General features: G+C 46.4%; 1 protein-coding gene across 2 annotated transcripts; it reads right to left on the reverse strand.

The window, feature by feature from the left end:
• Window positions 1–9,738: 9,738 nt before the first annotated feature.
• Window positions 9,739–11,874, reverse strand: LOC309794894 (MORF4 family-associated protein 1). 2 transcript variants are annotated; one of them, XM_082606797.1, is made up of 3 exons: window positions 11,788–11,874; window positions 11,235–11,669; window positions 9,739–10,738 (listed from the first exon to the last, which is right to left on the reverse strand). In XM_082606797.1, the coding sequence occupies exon 2, from the start codon at window positions 11,629–11,631 to the stop codon at window positions 11,248–11,250; it is 384 nt and encodes a 127-aa protein (XP_082462923.1). In that variant the 5' UTR covers window positions 11,632–11,669; window positions 11,788–11,874; the 3' UTR covers window positions 9,739–10,738; window positions 11,235–11,247. The 2 variants fall into 2 exon arrangements, with proteins under 2 accessions (XP_082462923.1, XP_082462922.1); XM_082606796.1 differs by lacking the exon at window positions 11,788–11,874 and having other exon boundaries at window positions 11,235–11,781.
• Window positions 11,875–15,961: the final 4,087 nt, after the last annotated feature.

The following is a 15,961-nucleotide window of genomic DNA, read 5'->3' on the forward strand; positions in this document are numbered from 1 at the left end:
AGACTTACTCAGAAGTAAGTCAGACAGAGAAAGACAAATACCAAATGATATCACTTACATGTGGAATGTAAAAAATAATAGAAGTGAATTTATTTACAAAACAGAAATAGACCCACAGACATAGAAAACCAACTTATGGTTACCAAAGGGGAAAAGCGGGGTTGGGTGATAAATTAGGAGTATGGGATTAACAGATACACACCACTATATATTATATAAAATAGATAAGCAACAAGGATTTACCGTATAGCACAGGGAACTCTATTTAATATGTTTTAATAACCTATAATGAAAAAGAATCTGAAAAATATATATATAACTGAATCACTTTGCTATACACCTGAAACAAACGCAGTATTATACATCAACTATACCTCAATGAAAAAATAAAAAAATCTTTTTGGGTATTACAAGTGATACCTTTTAGAAAATATATTTCTTTGGGGAATTCCCTGGCGGTCCAGTGGTTAGAACTCTAAGGCTTCACTGCCAAGGGCCCGGGTTAAATCCCTGGTAGGGGAACTAAGATCCCTGCGCGGTGCAGCCAAAAAAAAAAAGAAAAAGAAAAAGAAAAAAAAAGAAAATATACTTCCTCTGGTGAATAGAAACACTACTGACTTTTAGATATTGATTTTGTTTCTAGAAAACTTGCTAACCTCTACTAGTAATGCTGATAATTTATCTTTAGATTCTTTTAAATCTGTGATGTTTCAAAAACATTTCATTGGAATGTAATGATAATATCAGTGGTGGTTTTAAAAATATGTCCGCAAATTCTTTGCTACTTCCCTTGTCCAGAGGTGGAACTTTTTCTTTTTTGGTTGCGCCATGCAGCATGCGGGATCTTAGTTCCCTGACCAGGGATCGAAACCACACCCCCTGCAGTGGAAGCGTCCAGTCCTAACCAGTGGACTGCCAGGGAAGTCCCAGGAGGGGGAACTTGATTCCCCTTCCTTGGAGCGTGGGCCCGACTTGCTGAAGGAGTACAGAAGAAGTGATGGTATATTTCACTTGTAATATCCAGTTGTCAAAAGACTGCAGCTTTTCAGGAATTCCCTGGCGGTCCAGTGGTTAGACGCTGCGCTCTCACTGCCCAGGGCGTGGGTTCAATCCCTGGTTGGGGAACTAAGATCCCACAAGCCGCTTGGTGCAATTAAAAAAAAAAAAAGACTGCAGCTTTCACCTGTGCTTTCTCTGTCTCTCTTGGATCGCTCCCTTTAGGGGAAACCACCTGCCTAGGAGTTGGTACAAAACATCTGTATACAACTTGCATTCAGAAAAGGGAAGAATGGGGGGCACACAGCACCTCTAGCTGACAGGAGCCCTTAAAGTCCACAGGCGGGAGGGCAAAGCCCCAGCTCAGCCCATGCAGCACCTCCTGCTTTTGCCCTCTAAGCGGAACTACTCAAGGAGGCTCTTCCTTTTTTTTTTTCATTCTCCAAATATTTATTGAGCATCTAATATAAACCAGACAATGTGCTTGAAGTACACTGTTAAGACAAAGAAGCTCCTTAACCCAAGGAGCTCACAGTCTAGCATAAAGGCAAATATTAATCAAATAATCCCACAAGTAAATCATCATAGATCATGATAAATGCTGTTTATCGTAAAAAGTCATGACAAACTGTGAGAGGATATCCCCTGGGGGCTTGATGTTCTCAGACAGTAGTAGGTGAGGTTTCTCCATGAAGAGACATTTACGTTCTGAAGGATGAACAGGAGTCACCTAGGACAGGGGTAGGGGTAGGGGAAGGATGGTGTGGAGCTGTCCAAGCAGAGGAACAGCGTGTGCAAAGACCCCAGGGCGGGACAGGGCACAGAGCCCCTGAGGGCCTGAACTAGAACGGAGTGGCTGACAGCAGAGAACAAACAGGAGAGTGGCCCGATATGAGAAGGGAGCAGGGTAAGGACCTTGGCCTTTATCCCAAGAGAAATGGGGGCCACTGAGGTTTTTAAGCAGGGGACTGACATGGTAAGATGTGTACTTCATGATCACTCAGCTGCTCTGTGGAGAATGAACTGGAGAGGGCCAGAGGGGAAGTGCAGAGGCCAACATGGGAGATAAATAGAAGGAAAAGAGAAAATGAGAGGGTGTGAGCACCCCCATGTCAGTTGGGAGACAAACAGGTAGAGATTAAGGACTTGGGCTCGGACTCAAGTTGCCCAGTGTGTGTCCTGGCTTTGTCACTTACTCTGTGATCTTGAGCAAATTACCTGAGCTCATCTATAAAGCAGGGATAGTATCTGTCTACCTCCTAGATTGTGTGAGGATTAAATGACCAATACACCTCAAGAACTTAGAGTGGTATCTGGCACACAGGAACGTGCTGTGGCCCAAGGCCACACAGCTACTACCTAGAAACAGATAAATACTGGACTGCTCTGATTAAAGTTGGGGGTGGGCGGACCGGGCCCTGAGCCTCATCCACTTGTCCACCCCTAACCACCACCTTGTCCTAGCCCCACCCACGCAGACCTAAATGCCTGGGACTTCACAGACTCCCTCTCTGCCAAATAAGCTTGGCCTCAGAGCGACCTGTTGGAAGCCTCTCCTGGGCACTGTGTGAAAAAATGGGGTGATGGCAGCTGACCTGTTTAAGCGTTCCAGCACACAGGGCCACTCTCAACTTTATAACGTAACTAGACTAAGAACCTCAGAAGGCTTTTGCTTCCCATACTTCATCTAAGGGAGGCTCTTCCTTGTCTCTCATCTTCCCAGGCCATGTATGAAATATGCCCTGGGACGTGCACCCTTTTGGGGGTAACACAGCTTTTTTTTGTTGTTTTTAGAAGACTTTTTTATTTATTTATTTTTTGGGGCTGTGTTGGGTCTTTGTTGCTGTGCGTGGGCTTTCTCTAATTGCAACCAGTGGGAAGTTACTCTTCATTGCGGTGCATGGGCCTCTCATTGTGGTGCGCGGGCCTCTCATTGTGGTGGCTTCTCCTGTTGCGGAGCACGGGCTCTAGGTGCGCAGGGTTCAGTAGTTGCAGCACGTGGGCTCAGTAGTTGTGGCGCACGGGCTTAGTTGCTCCGTGGCATGTGGGACCTTTCTGGGCCAGGGGTTGAACCCGTGTCCTCTGCATTGGCAGGCGGATTCCTAACCACTGCACCACCAAGGAAGTCCTGGAAACGCAGCTTTGGAAGCCTGCTTCCTGCTGCTGCAAGCGCCAGACTCAGGAGTTCCTCCAGACATTGGACAACCGCAGGATTTGCCACACCTGGCCTGGAATTCCTTTGGCAATGTAATTTCTTCAATACCCTACGATGCCTCCTGTCTGTTTACTTTCAGTCAGTTCCGATGCACAGGTAATCACAGACAAAAATCTCATGAAGACTCTGGTTTTTCGTTCAGTGGTCTCTGTGCCCTGTCCTTCCTGGTTCTTTCAGCTCAGTGGTGTCCATGTGAACAAGTGGCTTTGATAGGAAGGTGACAGTTATCATCTGGTCTTTGCTGATTGGCTGGCATTCACTGTCTGGGAAAGAACCTTTAAAGGAGATGCTTGAAAAAGATCTTGGGGCCTCAGTTTCATCTCATCTGGAGGACGGTTTCTTCTGGAGCCGTCTCTTATAACTGTTTCAGGTTGGGGTGCAGACACCCTTGCCATTTTCAACCCCAAATGACCAGTCATGGTGGCCTCTTTGACCTCCTTCAAAGAAGCTACTCAAGCAGCATAGTTGAGGGACGACCTTCAGCTGCTGCTTCTTTGGCTCAATCACGGGCACGCCAAGGCCATGCCCATCCTCCTTCAGAGACTAAGTTCAGGACTAAACTTACACTGCCTGTCACTCCTGTTTCTCCCATGGATGAAGCAAGTAAGAGTCAGCCTAGGGTGCTAAATCTTATGACAAGTTTCCATAATGCTCTCCACCCCCAAACCCTCTCCTGGGCCTGTAGGAGCTAGTGAGCCATTGCTAGCATGTGCCTGGCTTCCCGCCCTCCACCCCACCTTGCTGCTTGCTGGACTGTCCACAGAGAATTAGGCCAACTTTCTACTCAGGCCTGTGGAGGGAAAGCTGCTCACTTCCCTGCGTTCCTCACGTATGCTCAGGAGTTGGGGCCAGCCTCCTCCCCTGGCAGTGGCTACACTACCCTTGTCCTCCCTCTTGTCTAATGGGACATGCCTTTGGAGCGCTTGCTGTTCATCTGAATGCCCTCTTCCTTTGTCATCCTCCACCCCCCTCCCCCAACCCACTGGATTCCCCTCATTCATTTCAGGCTTTCCCACCTGGCTCCTGGCCCTCTTCCCCACCCCATATCCTGCCGCCATCATCCTAGGTGAGTTTCACGCTCACACGGCCACCATTCCACACCTGGACCCCCAGGTCTTTGGCCTCTTCATATCCAATAAGCAACTCCATGCCCCTTGGCCACTCATTCCCAAGGGTGACTTAGGGCTTGTTACTGCCCCCAATCTGCTCAGCCCTCCTCTTTTCTGACCCCATCCTTCCATCGCTTTCACTACAGTCGCTACCACCCTTTTTATTTTTTAAATAAGTTTATTTATTTATTTATTTATTTATTTATTTATTTATTTATGGCTGCGTTGGGTCTTCGTTGCTGCATGCGGGCTTTCTCTAGTTGCGGCGAGCCGGGGCCACTCTTCGTTGTAGTGCATGGGCTTCTCATTGCAGTGGCTTCTCTTGTTGTGGAGCATGGGCTCCAGGTGCACGGGCTTCAGTAGTTGTGGCACGTGGGCTCAGTAGTTGTGGCTCGCGGGCTCTAGAGCGCAGGTTCAGTAGTTGTGGTGCACAGACTTAGTTGCTCCGCGGCATGTGGGTTCTTCCCAGACCAGGGCTCGAACCCGTATCCCCTGCATTGGCAGGTGGATTCTTAACCACTGCACCACCAGGGTAGCCCCTGGCACCCTTTTTAAATTTATTTATTTATTTTTGGCTGTGTTGGGTCTTCGTTTCTGTGCGTGGGCTTTCTCCAGTTGCGGTGAGCGGGGGCCACTCTTCATCGTGGTGCGCGGGCCTCTCACTGTCAAGGCCTTTCCCATTGCGGAGCACAGGCTCCGGATGCGCAGGCTCAGCGGCCATGGCTCATGGGCCCAGCTGCTCCGCGGCATGTGGGATCCTCCCGGACCGGGGCACAAACCTGTGTCCCCTGCACTGGCAGGCGGACTCTTAACCACTGTGCCACCAGGGAAGCCTGGCACCCTTTTTAAAACCTCACTGGGCCCTCAGCTCCCTTGAACGGCTTTCTCCTGCAGCTCCCCTGCCCTGCACTTCCCCAGCATCCACTTACTGTGCACGGTCATGGCTGCAATAACACCCTCAACACAACCCCAACCTCTTACTCCTGTTTCCCTTTTTTCCCCCTCCACTCCTCTCTGTCAAAAATGCAGGCCTTACAAAAATAAACAAATGGGACCTAATGAAACTTAAAAGCTTTTGCACAGCAAAGGAGACCATAAACAAGATGAAAAGACAACACTCAGAATAGGAGAAAATATTTGCAAACAAAGCAACTGAGAAAGGATTCATCTCCAAAATATACAAGCAGCTCATGCAACTCAATATCAAAAAAACAAACAACCCGATCCAAAAATGGGCGGAACACCTAAGTAGACATTTCTCCAAAGAAGATATACAGATTGCCAATAAACACATGAAAGGATGCTCAACATCACTAATCATTAGAGAAATGCAAATCAAAACTACAATGAGGAATCACCTCACACCTGTCAGAATGGCCATCATCAAAAAATCTACAAACAATAAATGCTGGAGAGGGTGTGGAGAAAAGGGAACCCTCTTGCACTGTTGGTGGGAACGTAAATTGATACAGTTACTATGGAGAACAGTATGGAGGTTCCTTATAAAACTAAAAATAGAACTACCATACGACCCAGCAATCTCACTACTGGGCATATACTCTGAGAAAACGATAATTCAAGAAGAGTCATGTACCACAATGTTCATTGCAGCTCTATTTACAATAGCCAGGACATGGAAGCAACCTAAGTGTCCATCAACAGATGAATGGATAAAGAAGATGTGGTACATATATACAATGGAATATTACTCAGCCATAAAACGAAACGAAATTGAGTTATTTGTAGTGAGGTGGATGGACCTAGAGTCTGTCATACAGAGTGAAGTAAGTCAGAAAGAGAAAAACAAATACCGTATGCTAACACATATATATGGAACCTAAAAAAAAAAAAAAGTGGTTCTGAAGAAACTAGGGGCAGAGAATGGACTTGAGGACACGGGGAGGGAGAAGGGTAAGCTGGGACGAAGTGAGAGAGTAGCACTGACATACACACGACCAAATGTAAAGCTGATAGCTAGTGGGAAGCAGCCACATAGCACAGGGAGATCAGCTCGGTGCTTTGTGACCACCTAGAGGGGTGGGGTAGGGAGGGTGGGAGGGAGACGCAAGAGGGAAGATATATGGGGATATACGTATGCATATAGCTGATTCACTTTGTTATAAAGCAGAAACTAACACAACACTGTAAAGCAATTATACTCCAATAAAGAGATGTTAAAAAAAATGCAGCCCTTGATCATTTGGGTGTTGCTAGGGACCATCACCAGCGAGGCTGCAGGGAAGTCCACGGCTTGGGGGAGTCCAGTCTCAACTGTTACAGGTGGTAAAGAAACGTTCTTTGAAGAGGCAAGAAATACAGGTGAGTTTGGGAATAACAGAATGGGAGGATTTGTGAATCACAGAGAGTTTGAAGGAAGGAGGAATAGGGATATTCCTACAGAGCATTACGGGGATCAGAGAAGGGGAAAATAGAAATGACCAGGTGAGGGTCTTACTTTGGGCAGCGACTGAAGCAAGCCCTGTTTGCATTTATAGTTATCTGGCTACGGTGTTAAGCAGATAACAAATCCCCACTTATCTCTGGAAGATGGTGGAATCTTGTGTTTATCTGCTGCCTGGAAGGGGGAGGGTGAATTTGGGCTTTCTTTTGCCTTGGAGTCATTAGAGGGCAGAGTAGGGGCTTCCCTGGTGGTCCTCCGCACTTCCAATGCAAGAGGCTCGGGTTTGATCCCTGGTCGGGGAACTAAGATCCCACTTGCCATGCGGCACGGCCACAAAAAAAAAAAAAAAAAAAAAAGAGGGCAGAGGAGAGCAAACAGCTACGAATGAATGAGTAAGAAAGATCATTTTTCAGACAATGCCCTGAGCTAGTGGGACATGTGATGAAAAGTGAGGATATAGGCCTCAGAGAGGACAAGCCTTTCATCAAAACACAGGATAGGAAAAGGATGAAAGTATGTCATCTCAGCCTAGGTTGTGTCATCCTAACAAAAAATACCCAGATCTCAGTGACTTAAAACAACGAAGGTTTTTCCTTGTTGGTGCTACCTGTTCATCATTAGTTGGCAAGGAACACAGGCTGATGATCAACCACCATCTTGAAGGTTGTTGGTCCCTGTGCCAGAAGGGAACCTTGGAGGGTCTCACGTTAGAGGCTGTGGCTTGGATGTGACTGTATGTTACTTTCCCTCACAATTCACAGCTAGAATGACTCACACACACACACACACACACACACACACACACACACACACACACACCCCACCACCACCACCGGGGGGCTAGGGAGTACAATCTGACTAAACGTGTGAAGGATGAGGAACTGGAATTTATTTGGTGAACAGCACTCATGATACCTACGGCATTTTTACCGCAGATGAGCTTTATCTAGAAGTCATACAGAATGCCAGCGTTGGAAATGAACCTCAGAGACAAGCCAGTACCTGCCCAAGATCACACAGAGAGCAGCAGGCTGACTGAAAGCCAGGTCTCCTGTTTCCCAGCCCCCTGGACTCCCGAGGTTTTATCTTTGGCAAGGTTAAAAACACTTTAGACTCACCTCCCTTCGCCTGGAGTCAGACTTTCACTAATGCTCCCCACGCCCCCGGCCCCAGAGGTGAATGTGTCCTTGGCTGTTGCCAGTCCTACTGTAGTGTCCACTAGAGTTAAATTGGCTTTCTTCCCAGGGGTCATCTCAGCTGATGAAACCAGATGCAGAAGCCTCTTTAGCACTGCTTTGTGATCTCCCGGGCCTGATTCTGATCAAGTGGGGGACGAGATTTTGAGCATTCTGAACACTTTGCCTCCGTCCGTGTCGCATCAGAGGTTGTTACATAATATATCGTTTCTCTCTTCCTGAATGCCTCTCCAGACCTCCACGCTCCCAGAGCCCCCATGCTTCTTTCTGTAATAGCGCTTTGATACAAGAGGACACTTGTCACATCGGAGCAAAGATAGATCTCAGCTTCATGGGGCCTCTGCTGTGTCAGGAACCTGTCCAAGAACCGCAACAGGCCTTTCTGCACAGCTGTCCATGACCTACCTCTGAACAGCCAGGACACGGAGAGAGCCTGGGGCCCTTGAGGGACATACGGATCTGTAATAAAAATTCTGGCAACTCTAGCTAGACTCAATTTAATATTATACAGCCCTGTAAGACTGCCTCTCAGAATGGAGCCTTACCACATCCTTTGCTTAGAAAACACAAGATTCAATCGCTCCTCCAACTGCTAGCAAGCCAAGACTGATTTCAGAAGCTGGGGAAATTGGGCATTGTTGGCTGCATTGCAATTGTTACTGAAATTGCAAGAAAGAGAAATTAAGGAGTGAAAATAATCTAGGATGATAGTTCTCAAACTTTTGGGTGTGTAAGAATCACCTCTGAATACTTATAGTACAATGAAGGACATGCAGCCAATAAAAAAAGAATGCAGGTCTGGATGTTTGGCTAGGGTTAACTTGCAAACTAGTTTTAAGTGGGAAAACAAAAAGAACATCCACAGGTGTGTTTCTACTTATGTACAAAAAAGGTTGGAGAGAGTTATATATGTACATGTGCAAACACACACAATATTTGCAAGGATATACAAGACACTGGTGAATGGTTGTCTTCCTAAAGGGGAACTGGGATGCTAGGGAGAGGAGGGGATCACTTTTTTTCTTTTGAATTCTGTGCCATTTGTATTACATCTTTTAAAAATAAATTACCAAATGAAATGTGGTATCCTGAGACAGAAAAAAAGAATTACTGGAAAACTAGTGAAATAAGAACAAAGTGCAGTCTACTTAGCACAGGTCCTAGTTTTGGCAAATGTAGCTTTTTTGGTGGTTGTTTTTCCTGGTTCTTTATTCATCATATCCACGCCTCCCCACTACTGGCTTTTTCTCCTACTGTTCCCTATGTGTGGGATGTCCCTCATTCTCTCCTCCTCCTTGGAAGCTGTACCCATCCTTCAAGGCCAAGTTCACCAGTTACTTGCTCTGAAATGCTTTCCTTGCCTTCCCCCCCTCAGTGCTCTAAGACATGGTATCTAGCTTGTGACACATGGTTACTATTGTTTCACACTTGCTATCAGCTGGATTCCCAGGAAGCAGACTTTAAGGTGAAAATTAGCATACAGGTTAAGTTCTGCAGGATGCAGAATTGTAGATACAGAGGACTGGAGGGCCGACTGTACTATGTCATCTGACATAACGAACTTGAGCAGCCCTGGATTTTGGTATCTGTGGGAAGGAGGGGGTCCTGGAACCAACCCACTGCTGATAGGAGGAACAACTGCATGCTCTGTCCTCAGCCAGTTTCCATAGCAGCAAGCAGAGATGAACCTTCCCTATCAAGGCTTACTGAGAGCCTCCAAAACCGTAGGAAATTCACCCCCCCATTTAGCAAAGATAACATTCAAGGAGAAAAATTTCATTTTTAAAGAACAATATTTCTCAGTCAATAACCTTTTAAGCCTTGTCTTTTCAAGCAAATGAATACTTTTATTAACATGGTAAAATTGTTTTTAAACACACGGTAGGGTTTTGACCTCAAATACTTGTCAGGTCTGCTACTGAAATGAACTTACAGCTAGACAACTTATGAATCTTGAAGACACCTAGTCCCTGTCCAGTTTAGGGTCCAAAACAGACAGCCCTTGCTTTTCTTCCCCAGACCCTCAAGGGCCTTTGCAAGTATCGCTTCCATTTTATGTCCAGAATCCCCTGAAATGCATCAGGATATTACATCGATTACACAGAATACCAAGGCCTATCTCGTCTCCTAGTCTAGGTTCCATGTCACATAAAGCTGAGTTAGGTTGTCCAAACAATCTGACCAGACAAGTTACATCAGCGTGCCGCATAAAACTTAAAATTTGAACAAAATACATCTCTCCTCCTTTGGTCTCACATAGAAATTAAAGTCCCCAAACACAATACCATCCCGCAGCCCTTCTTCTGATTCATCAGTCCTAGCCAGATCAGCCCCATTCTCATTCCCAATTGAAGTCTGGTCCCTTCTTCAGCTTCGTTAGCAATCGCTGCATGGAGTCGTCTTCTAGAAATAATGCAGTTCCTTCAACACCTTCAGAGCTGGAGAACTCCAACTGAGTCTCATCTGTTACACACAGACCCAAAGTTCCAGGGAGCTATCAGGTCACACAAGAAAGAGCAAAGCACCTCAAAAATTTAGAAATAACGAAAGCCCAGGAACAAATGTGACTGCTGCGAGAGCTTACAATCTAGGCCCTAATTCTTGTGAGAGCATTTTCCAAACCAAAGTTACCTCCCCAAACAAAAACATTTAACAGTCAAAACTCATACTGAGGTCATTAACCACAGACCATAGCAGAAACGTAGTGTGAGGACAGAGTGTAGACAGAGAAAAAAAGAGAAAACAAAAGGCTCTCTGGTTTCAGCTTCTCCAGGGTGTCAGCCAATCTCCATCAGTTGACCAGAATCCACTGGCTGTAAACCTAAAGTGCAATTGGGAGAAACTCATCATTAGGAAGTGAGAAAACCCTCACAAATTCAGCCTCGCAGGACACCACCTCTTCTGGATGCCATCTGACCCCTTCCAGTCTTCCAGCAAAATCTGGAATCGCCCAATAATGGCCTTCCCTCTGATAATTCTGTATTTCTACCCCCCTTTGCTCAATGGCCTGTATTGTGATTTTGTTGTTTATTACCCTACAGTTATCCTATCGATCGTGACCTTTGGTTTCAACCAAACACATACAAGTCAAAACCAACCAACCAACCAACCAATCTGTTCCCCCAAATTACCAGAGGCGTAACAAAAATAAACGGTACCTACTAACACCTCCTAAAATGAAAATTGAGCACGCTTTTATTCTCTTCTCCCAACTCCCAATCCCCGTGGATCATTAGTAAATAAATGTCCCCGAAGCTGACCCAAGCGTCGGGCAACGCCTGGGACCCCCGTGCGGCTCCCGCCGGTCCCCGCCTTACCGCCGACCCTCCTTCAGGACGACTCGCTCTTCTCTATCCGCCGGACCAGCTCCACCAGCATCTCTGCCATCTTCGCGATCTCCTTGGCCTTCTCCTCAGCCTTCTCGCACCGTTTGGTCCCTCTGCCCTCGACTCCGTCGTCCGCATTCTGCAGATGGTTGAGCGCGCTCTCCTCCGAGGCCTCCACCTGCGTCTTGATCTGGATGAGCATATTGTCCATCTCCCACAGCTTGCTCCGGTTCCGCAGGTAGGCTCTCCCGTGCTCGCGGGTGAGCGCCGCGATGTCCTCGCGCATCTCGTTGATGACCGGGAGCAGGAACTGCTCGAAGTCCTCCTCGGGCTCCAGCACCTCCACCTCCTCCGGCTCTGCCAGCTCCACGATGTCCAAGGGCCGCATCTTTCCCCGCTATTCCGGAACCGCAGGATGCAAGTCGGCTGCAGAGAGAAAATGGAGACTCGCTATGCTTACCAACACACTTCCAGAATATTCTTTAAAACTTTTACCCCTTTTAAACTTTTCGCCTCACAGAAGCCACGGAAACAAGCGACTTACGAGCAAAGAACCGGAGGACAAAATGGAGTCGCGGCCGTCAACCAGCGCCCTGCGTGTTGCGGCCCCTTTCACGACACGGCCGTGCCACTTTACGGTCACGCCGCTGGTAGAACTAGGTGCGGGCGCGCGCACGTCAATAGAGGGCGACGCAATCCGCTCTACCACGGCCGCGCGCGCACACACCCACACCCACGCGCGCGCGCACGCTCTCCCTTTTCCTCCCCTCCTTCTTCTCTTCCATGCTGCGCCCCTCCGCTACCCACGCGCCCGCGGACGTGAATGCACGAGCTCCCTTATCCTCCTCCCCCTTCACCCCGTGCTGCTCGCCTCCGCTACCCACGCACGCGCGGACGCGCACGCACGAGCTCCCTTATCCCCCCCTCCCCTTTTACCCTTTTGGTACGCCTAACGGCTACCCCACGCGCGTACGCGCGCCCTCTCATATTGCCCCTCCCGCTTCACCCTCGTGCTGATCCTGTCCGCCACCCTGGCTTTGGAGGTGAGCCCTTCTGGTGCTCCCTCCTCCTAAAGGGTAGCTCTTAAAGGGTTTCCATCTTTTGAAGATGTCAACGCTGTCTTCCTACAGTAAACGGGGACAGCCCTACGTAATAGTGTACTCAAAGTCTGTGACATCCTGGTCCATCGCTGATAGCCCCATCCTGTTTACTACCACGACTGGACCCCTCCCTAATGTCTTACTGGCTTATTTTCTTTTCACTTTTTTTTAAAAAAAAATTATTTTTATTTCATTTTTGGCTGCGTTGGGTTTCCATTGCTGCGTGCAGGTCTTTCTCTAGTTGAGGCGAGCGGGGGTTACTGTTGCGGTTGCGCGGGCTTCTCATTGCGGTGGCTTCTCGTTGCAGAGCATGGACTCTGGGTGCGCAGGTCTCAGTAGTTGTGGCTCATGGGCTCTAGAGTGCAGGCTCAGTAGTTGTGGCTCACAGGCCTAGTTGCGCCGCGACATGTGGGATCTCCCCGGACCAGGGCTCGAACCTGTGTCCCCTGCATTGGCAGGCGGATTCTTAACCACTGCGCCACCAGGGAAGTCCAAATTAAATGATTCCTAATTTTGTTTTATTTTCATATTTTGGGGTCAATCCCCCCCCCCTTTTTTTTTTGTTAGGTCTCAAAATTTTTCATGGGGCTTCAGAAAGCTCCTTCGTCCTGGGCTCTGTAGCAGCCGCCTAAAGGGTAAAGAGAGCTTGGTAGGGGCAGGACATAGGAGAGGGTGACCCAGAGAAGGGCCTCCAAAATAGAAACCCACTTAAGCCCGGGACCTCCCCCTTCCAGAGGAAGCTGCTGTTGCCCAAGTTCCAAAAACTGGGCTGAAGTAAGAAGTCCTGAGACCCCAGGGGAAGCAAGGGTGAGAGTGTCCTGCCTGTGCAACCCAGTGTTAATGGGTAACCTCCGAGGGAAACAGCCTTTAAGACAGTAACGAGATGTAACCTGAGCAAGGCCTTCTGCGCTGGTCAGAAACTCCAAACTGACACAACCAGTTTGGAAGAGTCTGAGGGATTTTTGTTTGTCTTGTTTCTGCAGTGGAGGATATCCGACATCGGGAGTAGCGGATCTGAATTCAATTGTTATGGCCAAAAAAGATTCTGGCTGTGGGAAATGCAGGGATGATGGTTCCCACAAGACAAAATACAATAGAAAGCAGAGAAGTTTGTATTAGAAACGATTTCGTCAATGGAAAAAGAAAGAAGTATCACACTTCTAAGAGGGTTTTATTAGCATAAATCACTTTAATAATAACTGTGTTAAGGCATAAAAGGGAGCAGGTATTATTATAGACCCATTATTGGCCCCATTTTGCAGATGGAGAAACTGAGGCCGGGGGAGTTATAACATGGCTTGTAGGGGTCTTGTCCAGGTTCAGCTGGTGGAACCCAAGCTTCTTGCCATCAGATACAAGAGAAAAAGATGAGGACTTCGGTATTTTAAGTTCATTGAAATTAAGAAAGGTGGCTTTTTTTTTTTTTAAGCTTAGCAAAGGAGTTAAAAGAGTGACTTCATTTTTACTTTCATGTAACAAAATTCCCAGAAGACACATGTTCTTACCAAAGTCTTAACGTGGTATTGCTCTAGCATCGTGCTGGGCATGAATTGCTCATTTCACCAAGCATGACTCAAACATCACATCAGGAATATTTTTCCTCTTGAAAGCCCTTGGAGCCAAATCATTAACGAATCAAGAGGAATCACTTAAGGATATGAGAGATTTTCAAATGGCGAACACTTTGGGAAAGAGGGTAACTGTGGAAGACAAATGACATTCAAAGACTAGATACTGACTGCGAAGATGTGGAGATTATTATATGTAATCAAGACTACCATCAGCGGAATTACTGAAAGTAGTTCCTCCTCCTTCCCATTGTAATATCCTAGTGGGGGGATGAATCGAGGGGAGGATGCCTAGCATGAACCCCCAAGATCCTGCCTCTGCCTCTTCCCACGTGGCAAAGAGACACATAGCCACAAAGCCACGAAGCTGAAGAGGATACGCATGCCATCGGCTCAGGCCACTTCACAGACGCTGATGGAAGTGTGTACCTCAGTGGTCTTCAAACTCTTCAGACCAGATTCCCTTATCAGAAAAAGTGTGTGACCAGCACTCCTGTGACCGAGCAGGACCCTATGAGGCCTTCCCAAAATAGATCCCCGCCCATGTCCTCCACCTGCCTTTTGTTTGTATAAAAACTTTAGTCAAAGAATAAATTTAATAAGAGAAGTGAGAAAATGCAGAAAAAAGGAAAACAGTCAAGCCAGACAAAATAATAATACTTTAGCCATTCAACAAAGTCAAGGACCTTTAGTTCCTCCTCAAGGGCTATAGATAATATTCTGAGCCATGTTCTTTGAGCTGTTTTGCAGATCCTGAAACCTCCACCAGGTGCAAGAAGTTAGCTGACCCCAGAAGAAGCACTGTAGACCCCAGACCGGTTGGAACCAGAAGGTTGATGATGTTGACTCCCAATTACCTCACCATCAACCAGTCAGAAGAATGTCCACGAGCTGACCACACAGCCCACAACCCCTCTCCCTTACCCTGTCATTAAAAACCTTTCCCTGAAAGGCTTCGGGGAGTTCAGGTCTTTTAAACACTAGCTGCCCTGGACTCCTTCCTTGGCGTCTGCAATAAACGCTGCACTTTCCTTCACCACAAGCTGGTGTCAGTAGCTTGGCTTTACTGCACACAGGTGAGTGGACCCAAGTTTGGTGCAGTAACACTTCCAGTACATGTTCATTGGTTCATCTAAAACTATAGTCATAATCTGTACTGGTAACACTAAGTAGATTAACATACACAAAATAGAAATTTAAGGGATGAGATGAAGTAAATAGTTTTAATAGTTTTAAATAATTATTTCTTTTCACATAGTCCTAAAAAGTCTTTTATTCTCTCTCTCACACACACATAGGCCTAGTTAGCTGATAATATTTTTCAGTGAAAGTGTTGGGATTAAATATGCTTCATTATTTTGAAAACCTTGGTTTAACACCTCATGATAGAGCAAGGCAAAGGTCTACTTATAAATCCAGTTTATGTTGATACTTGCATTTAATGACTACCAAAGTTAAGAAGAAAAAAAACAAACCTCACAAAGATCCTTGGGTCCAAATAGAAGAAGAAGATCATCCACCAGCCTTATTAAACCCTGATGCTGAGTTCTCAATTCCACCCACCAGATATGCAAAGGTTTTTTACTGGAAATCATTTGCTAGAAATCCATCTCCCCAATTCGTTCTTGCAAACTAACTGCTGCATTTTAACAAATGGATCCAAAGTCTAGTGTAAGTTTTAATTTGGAAGAATTTTAAACAGAATGAAAAATTCTAACCTTCAAAATGCTCAGACAGGAGAAATTTTTTTTAACTTTTAAAAACTGTTTTACTTTTTCATCATGACATTTTGAAACTTCTACACGCATGTGATTTATGAAGAAACAAAGGGTTTTACAGATAATTTTGGGAACATTACAGATGTCTGTCATTTAGAAACCTGTGCTAGAGGATAATGGTCTCTTTTTTTTGGTCAGAATTATACTTCAGTTTAATTAAAGACATAATTTTTTTCTTATTAGTTATCTATTTTATACATATTAGTGTATACATGTCAATCCCAATCTCCCAATTCATCACACCACCACCACCACCCCGCCACTTTCCCCCC

Source organism: Mesoplodon mirus (genome assembly GCF_964341445.2).
Source record: "Mesoplodon mirus genome assembly, chromosome: 2".
Classification (NCBI taxonomy): Eukaryota; Metazoa; Chordata; class Mammalia; order Artiodactyla; family Ziphiidae; genus Mesoplodon; species Mesoplodon mirus.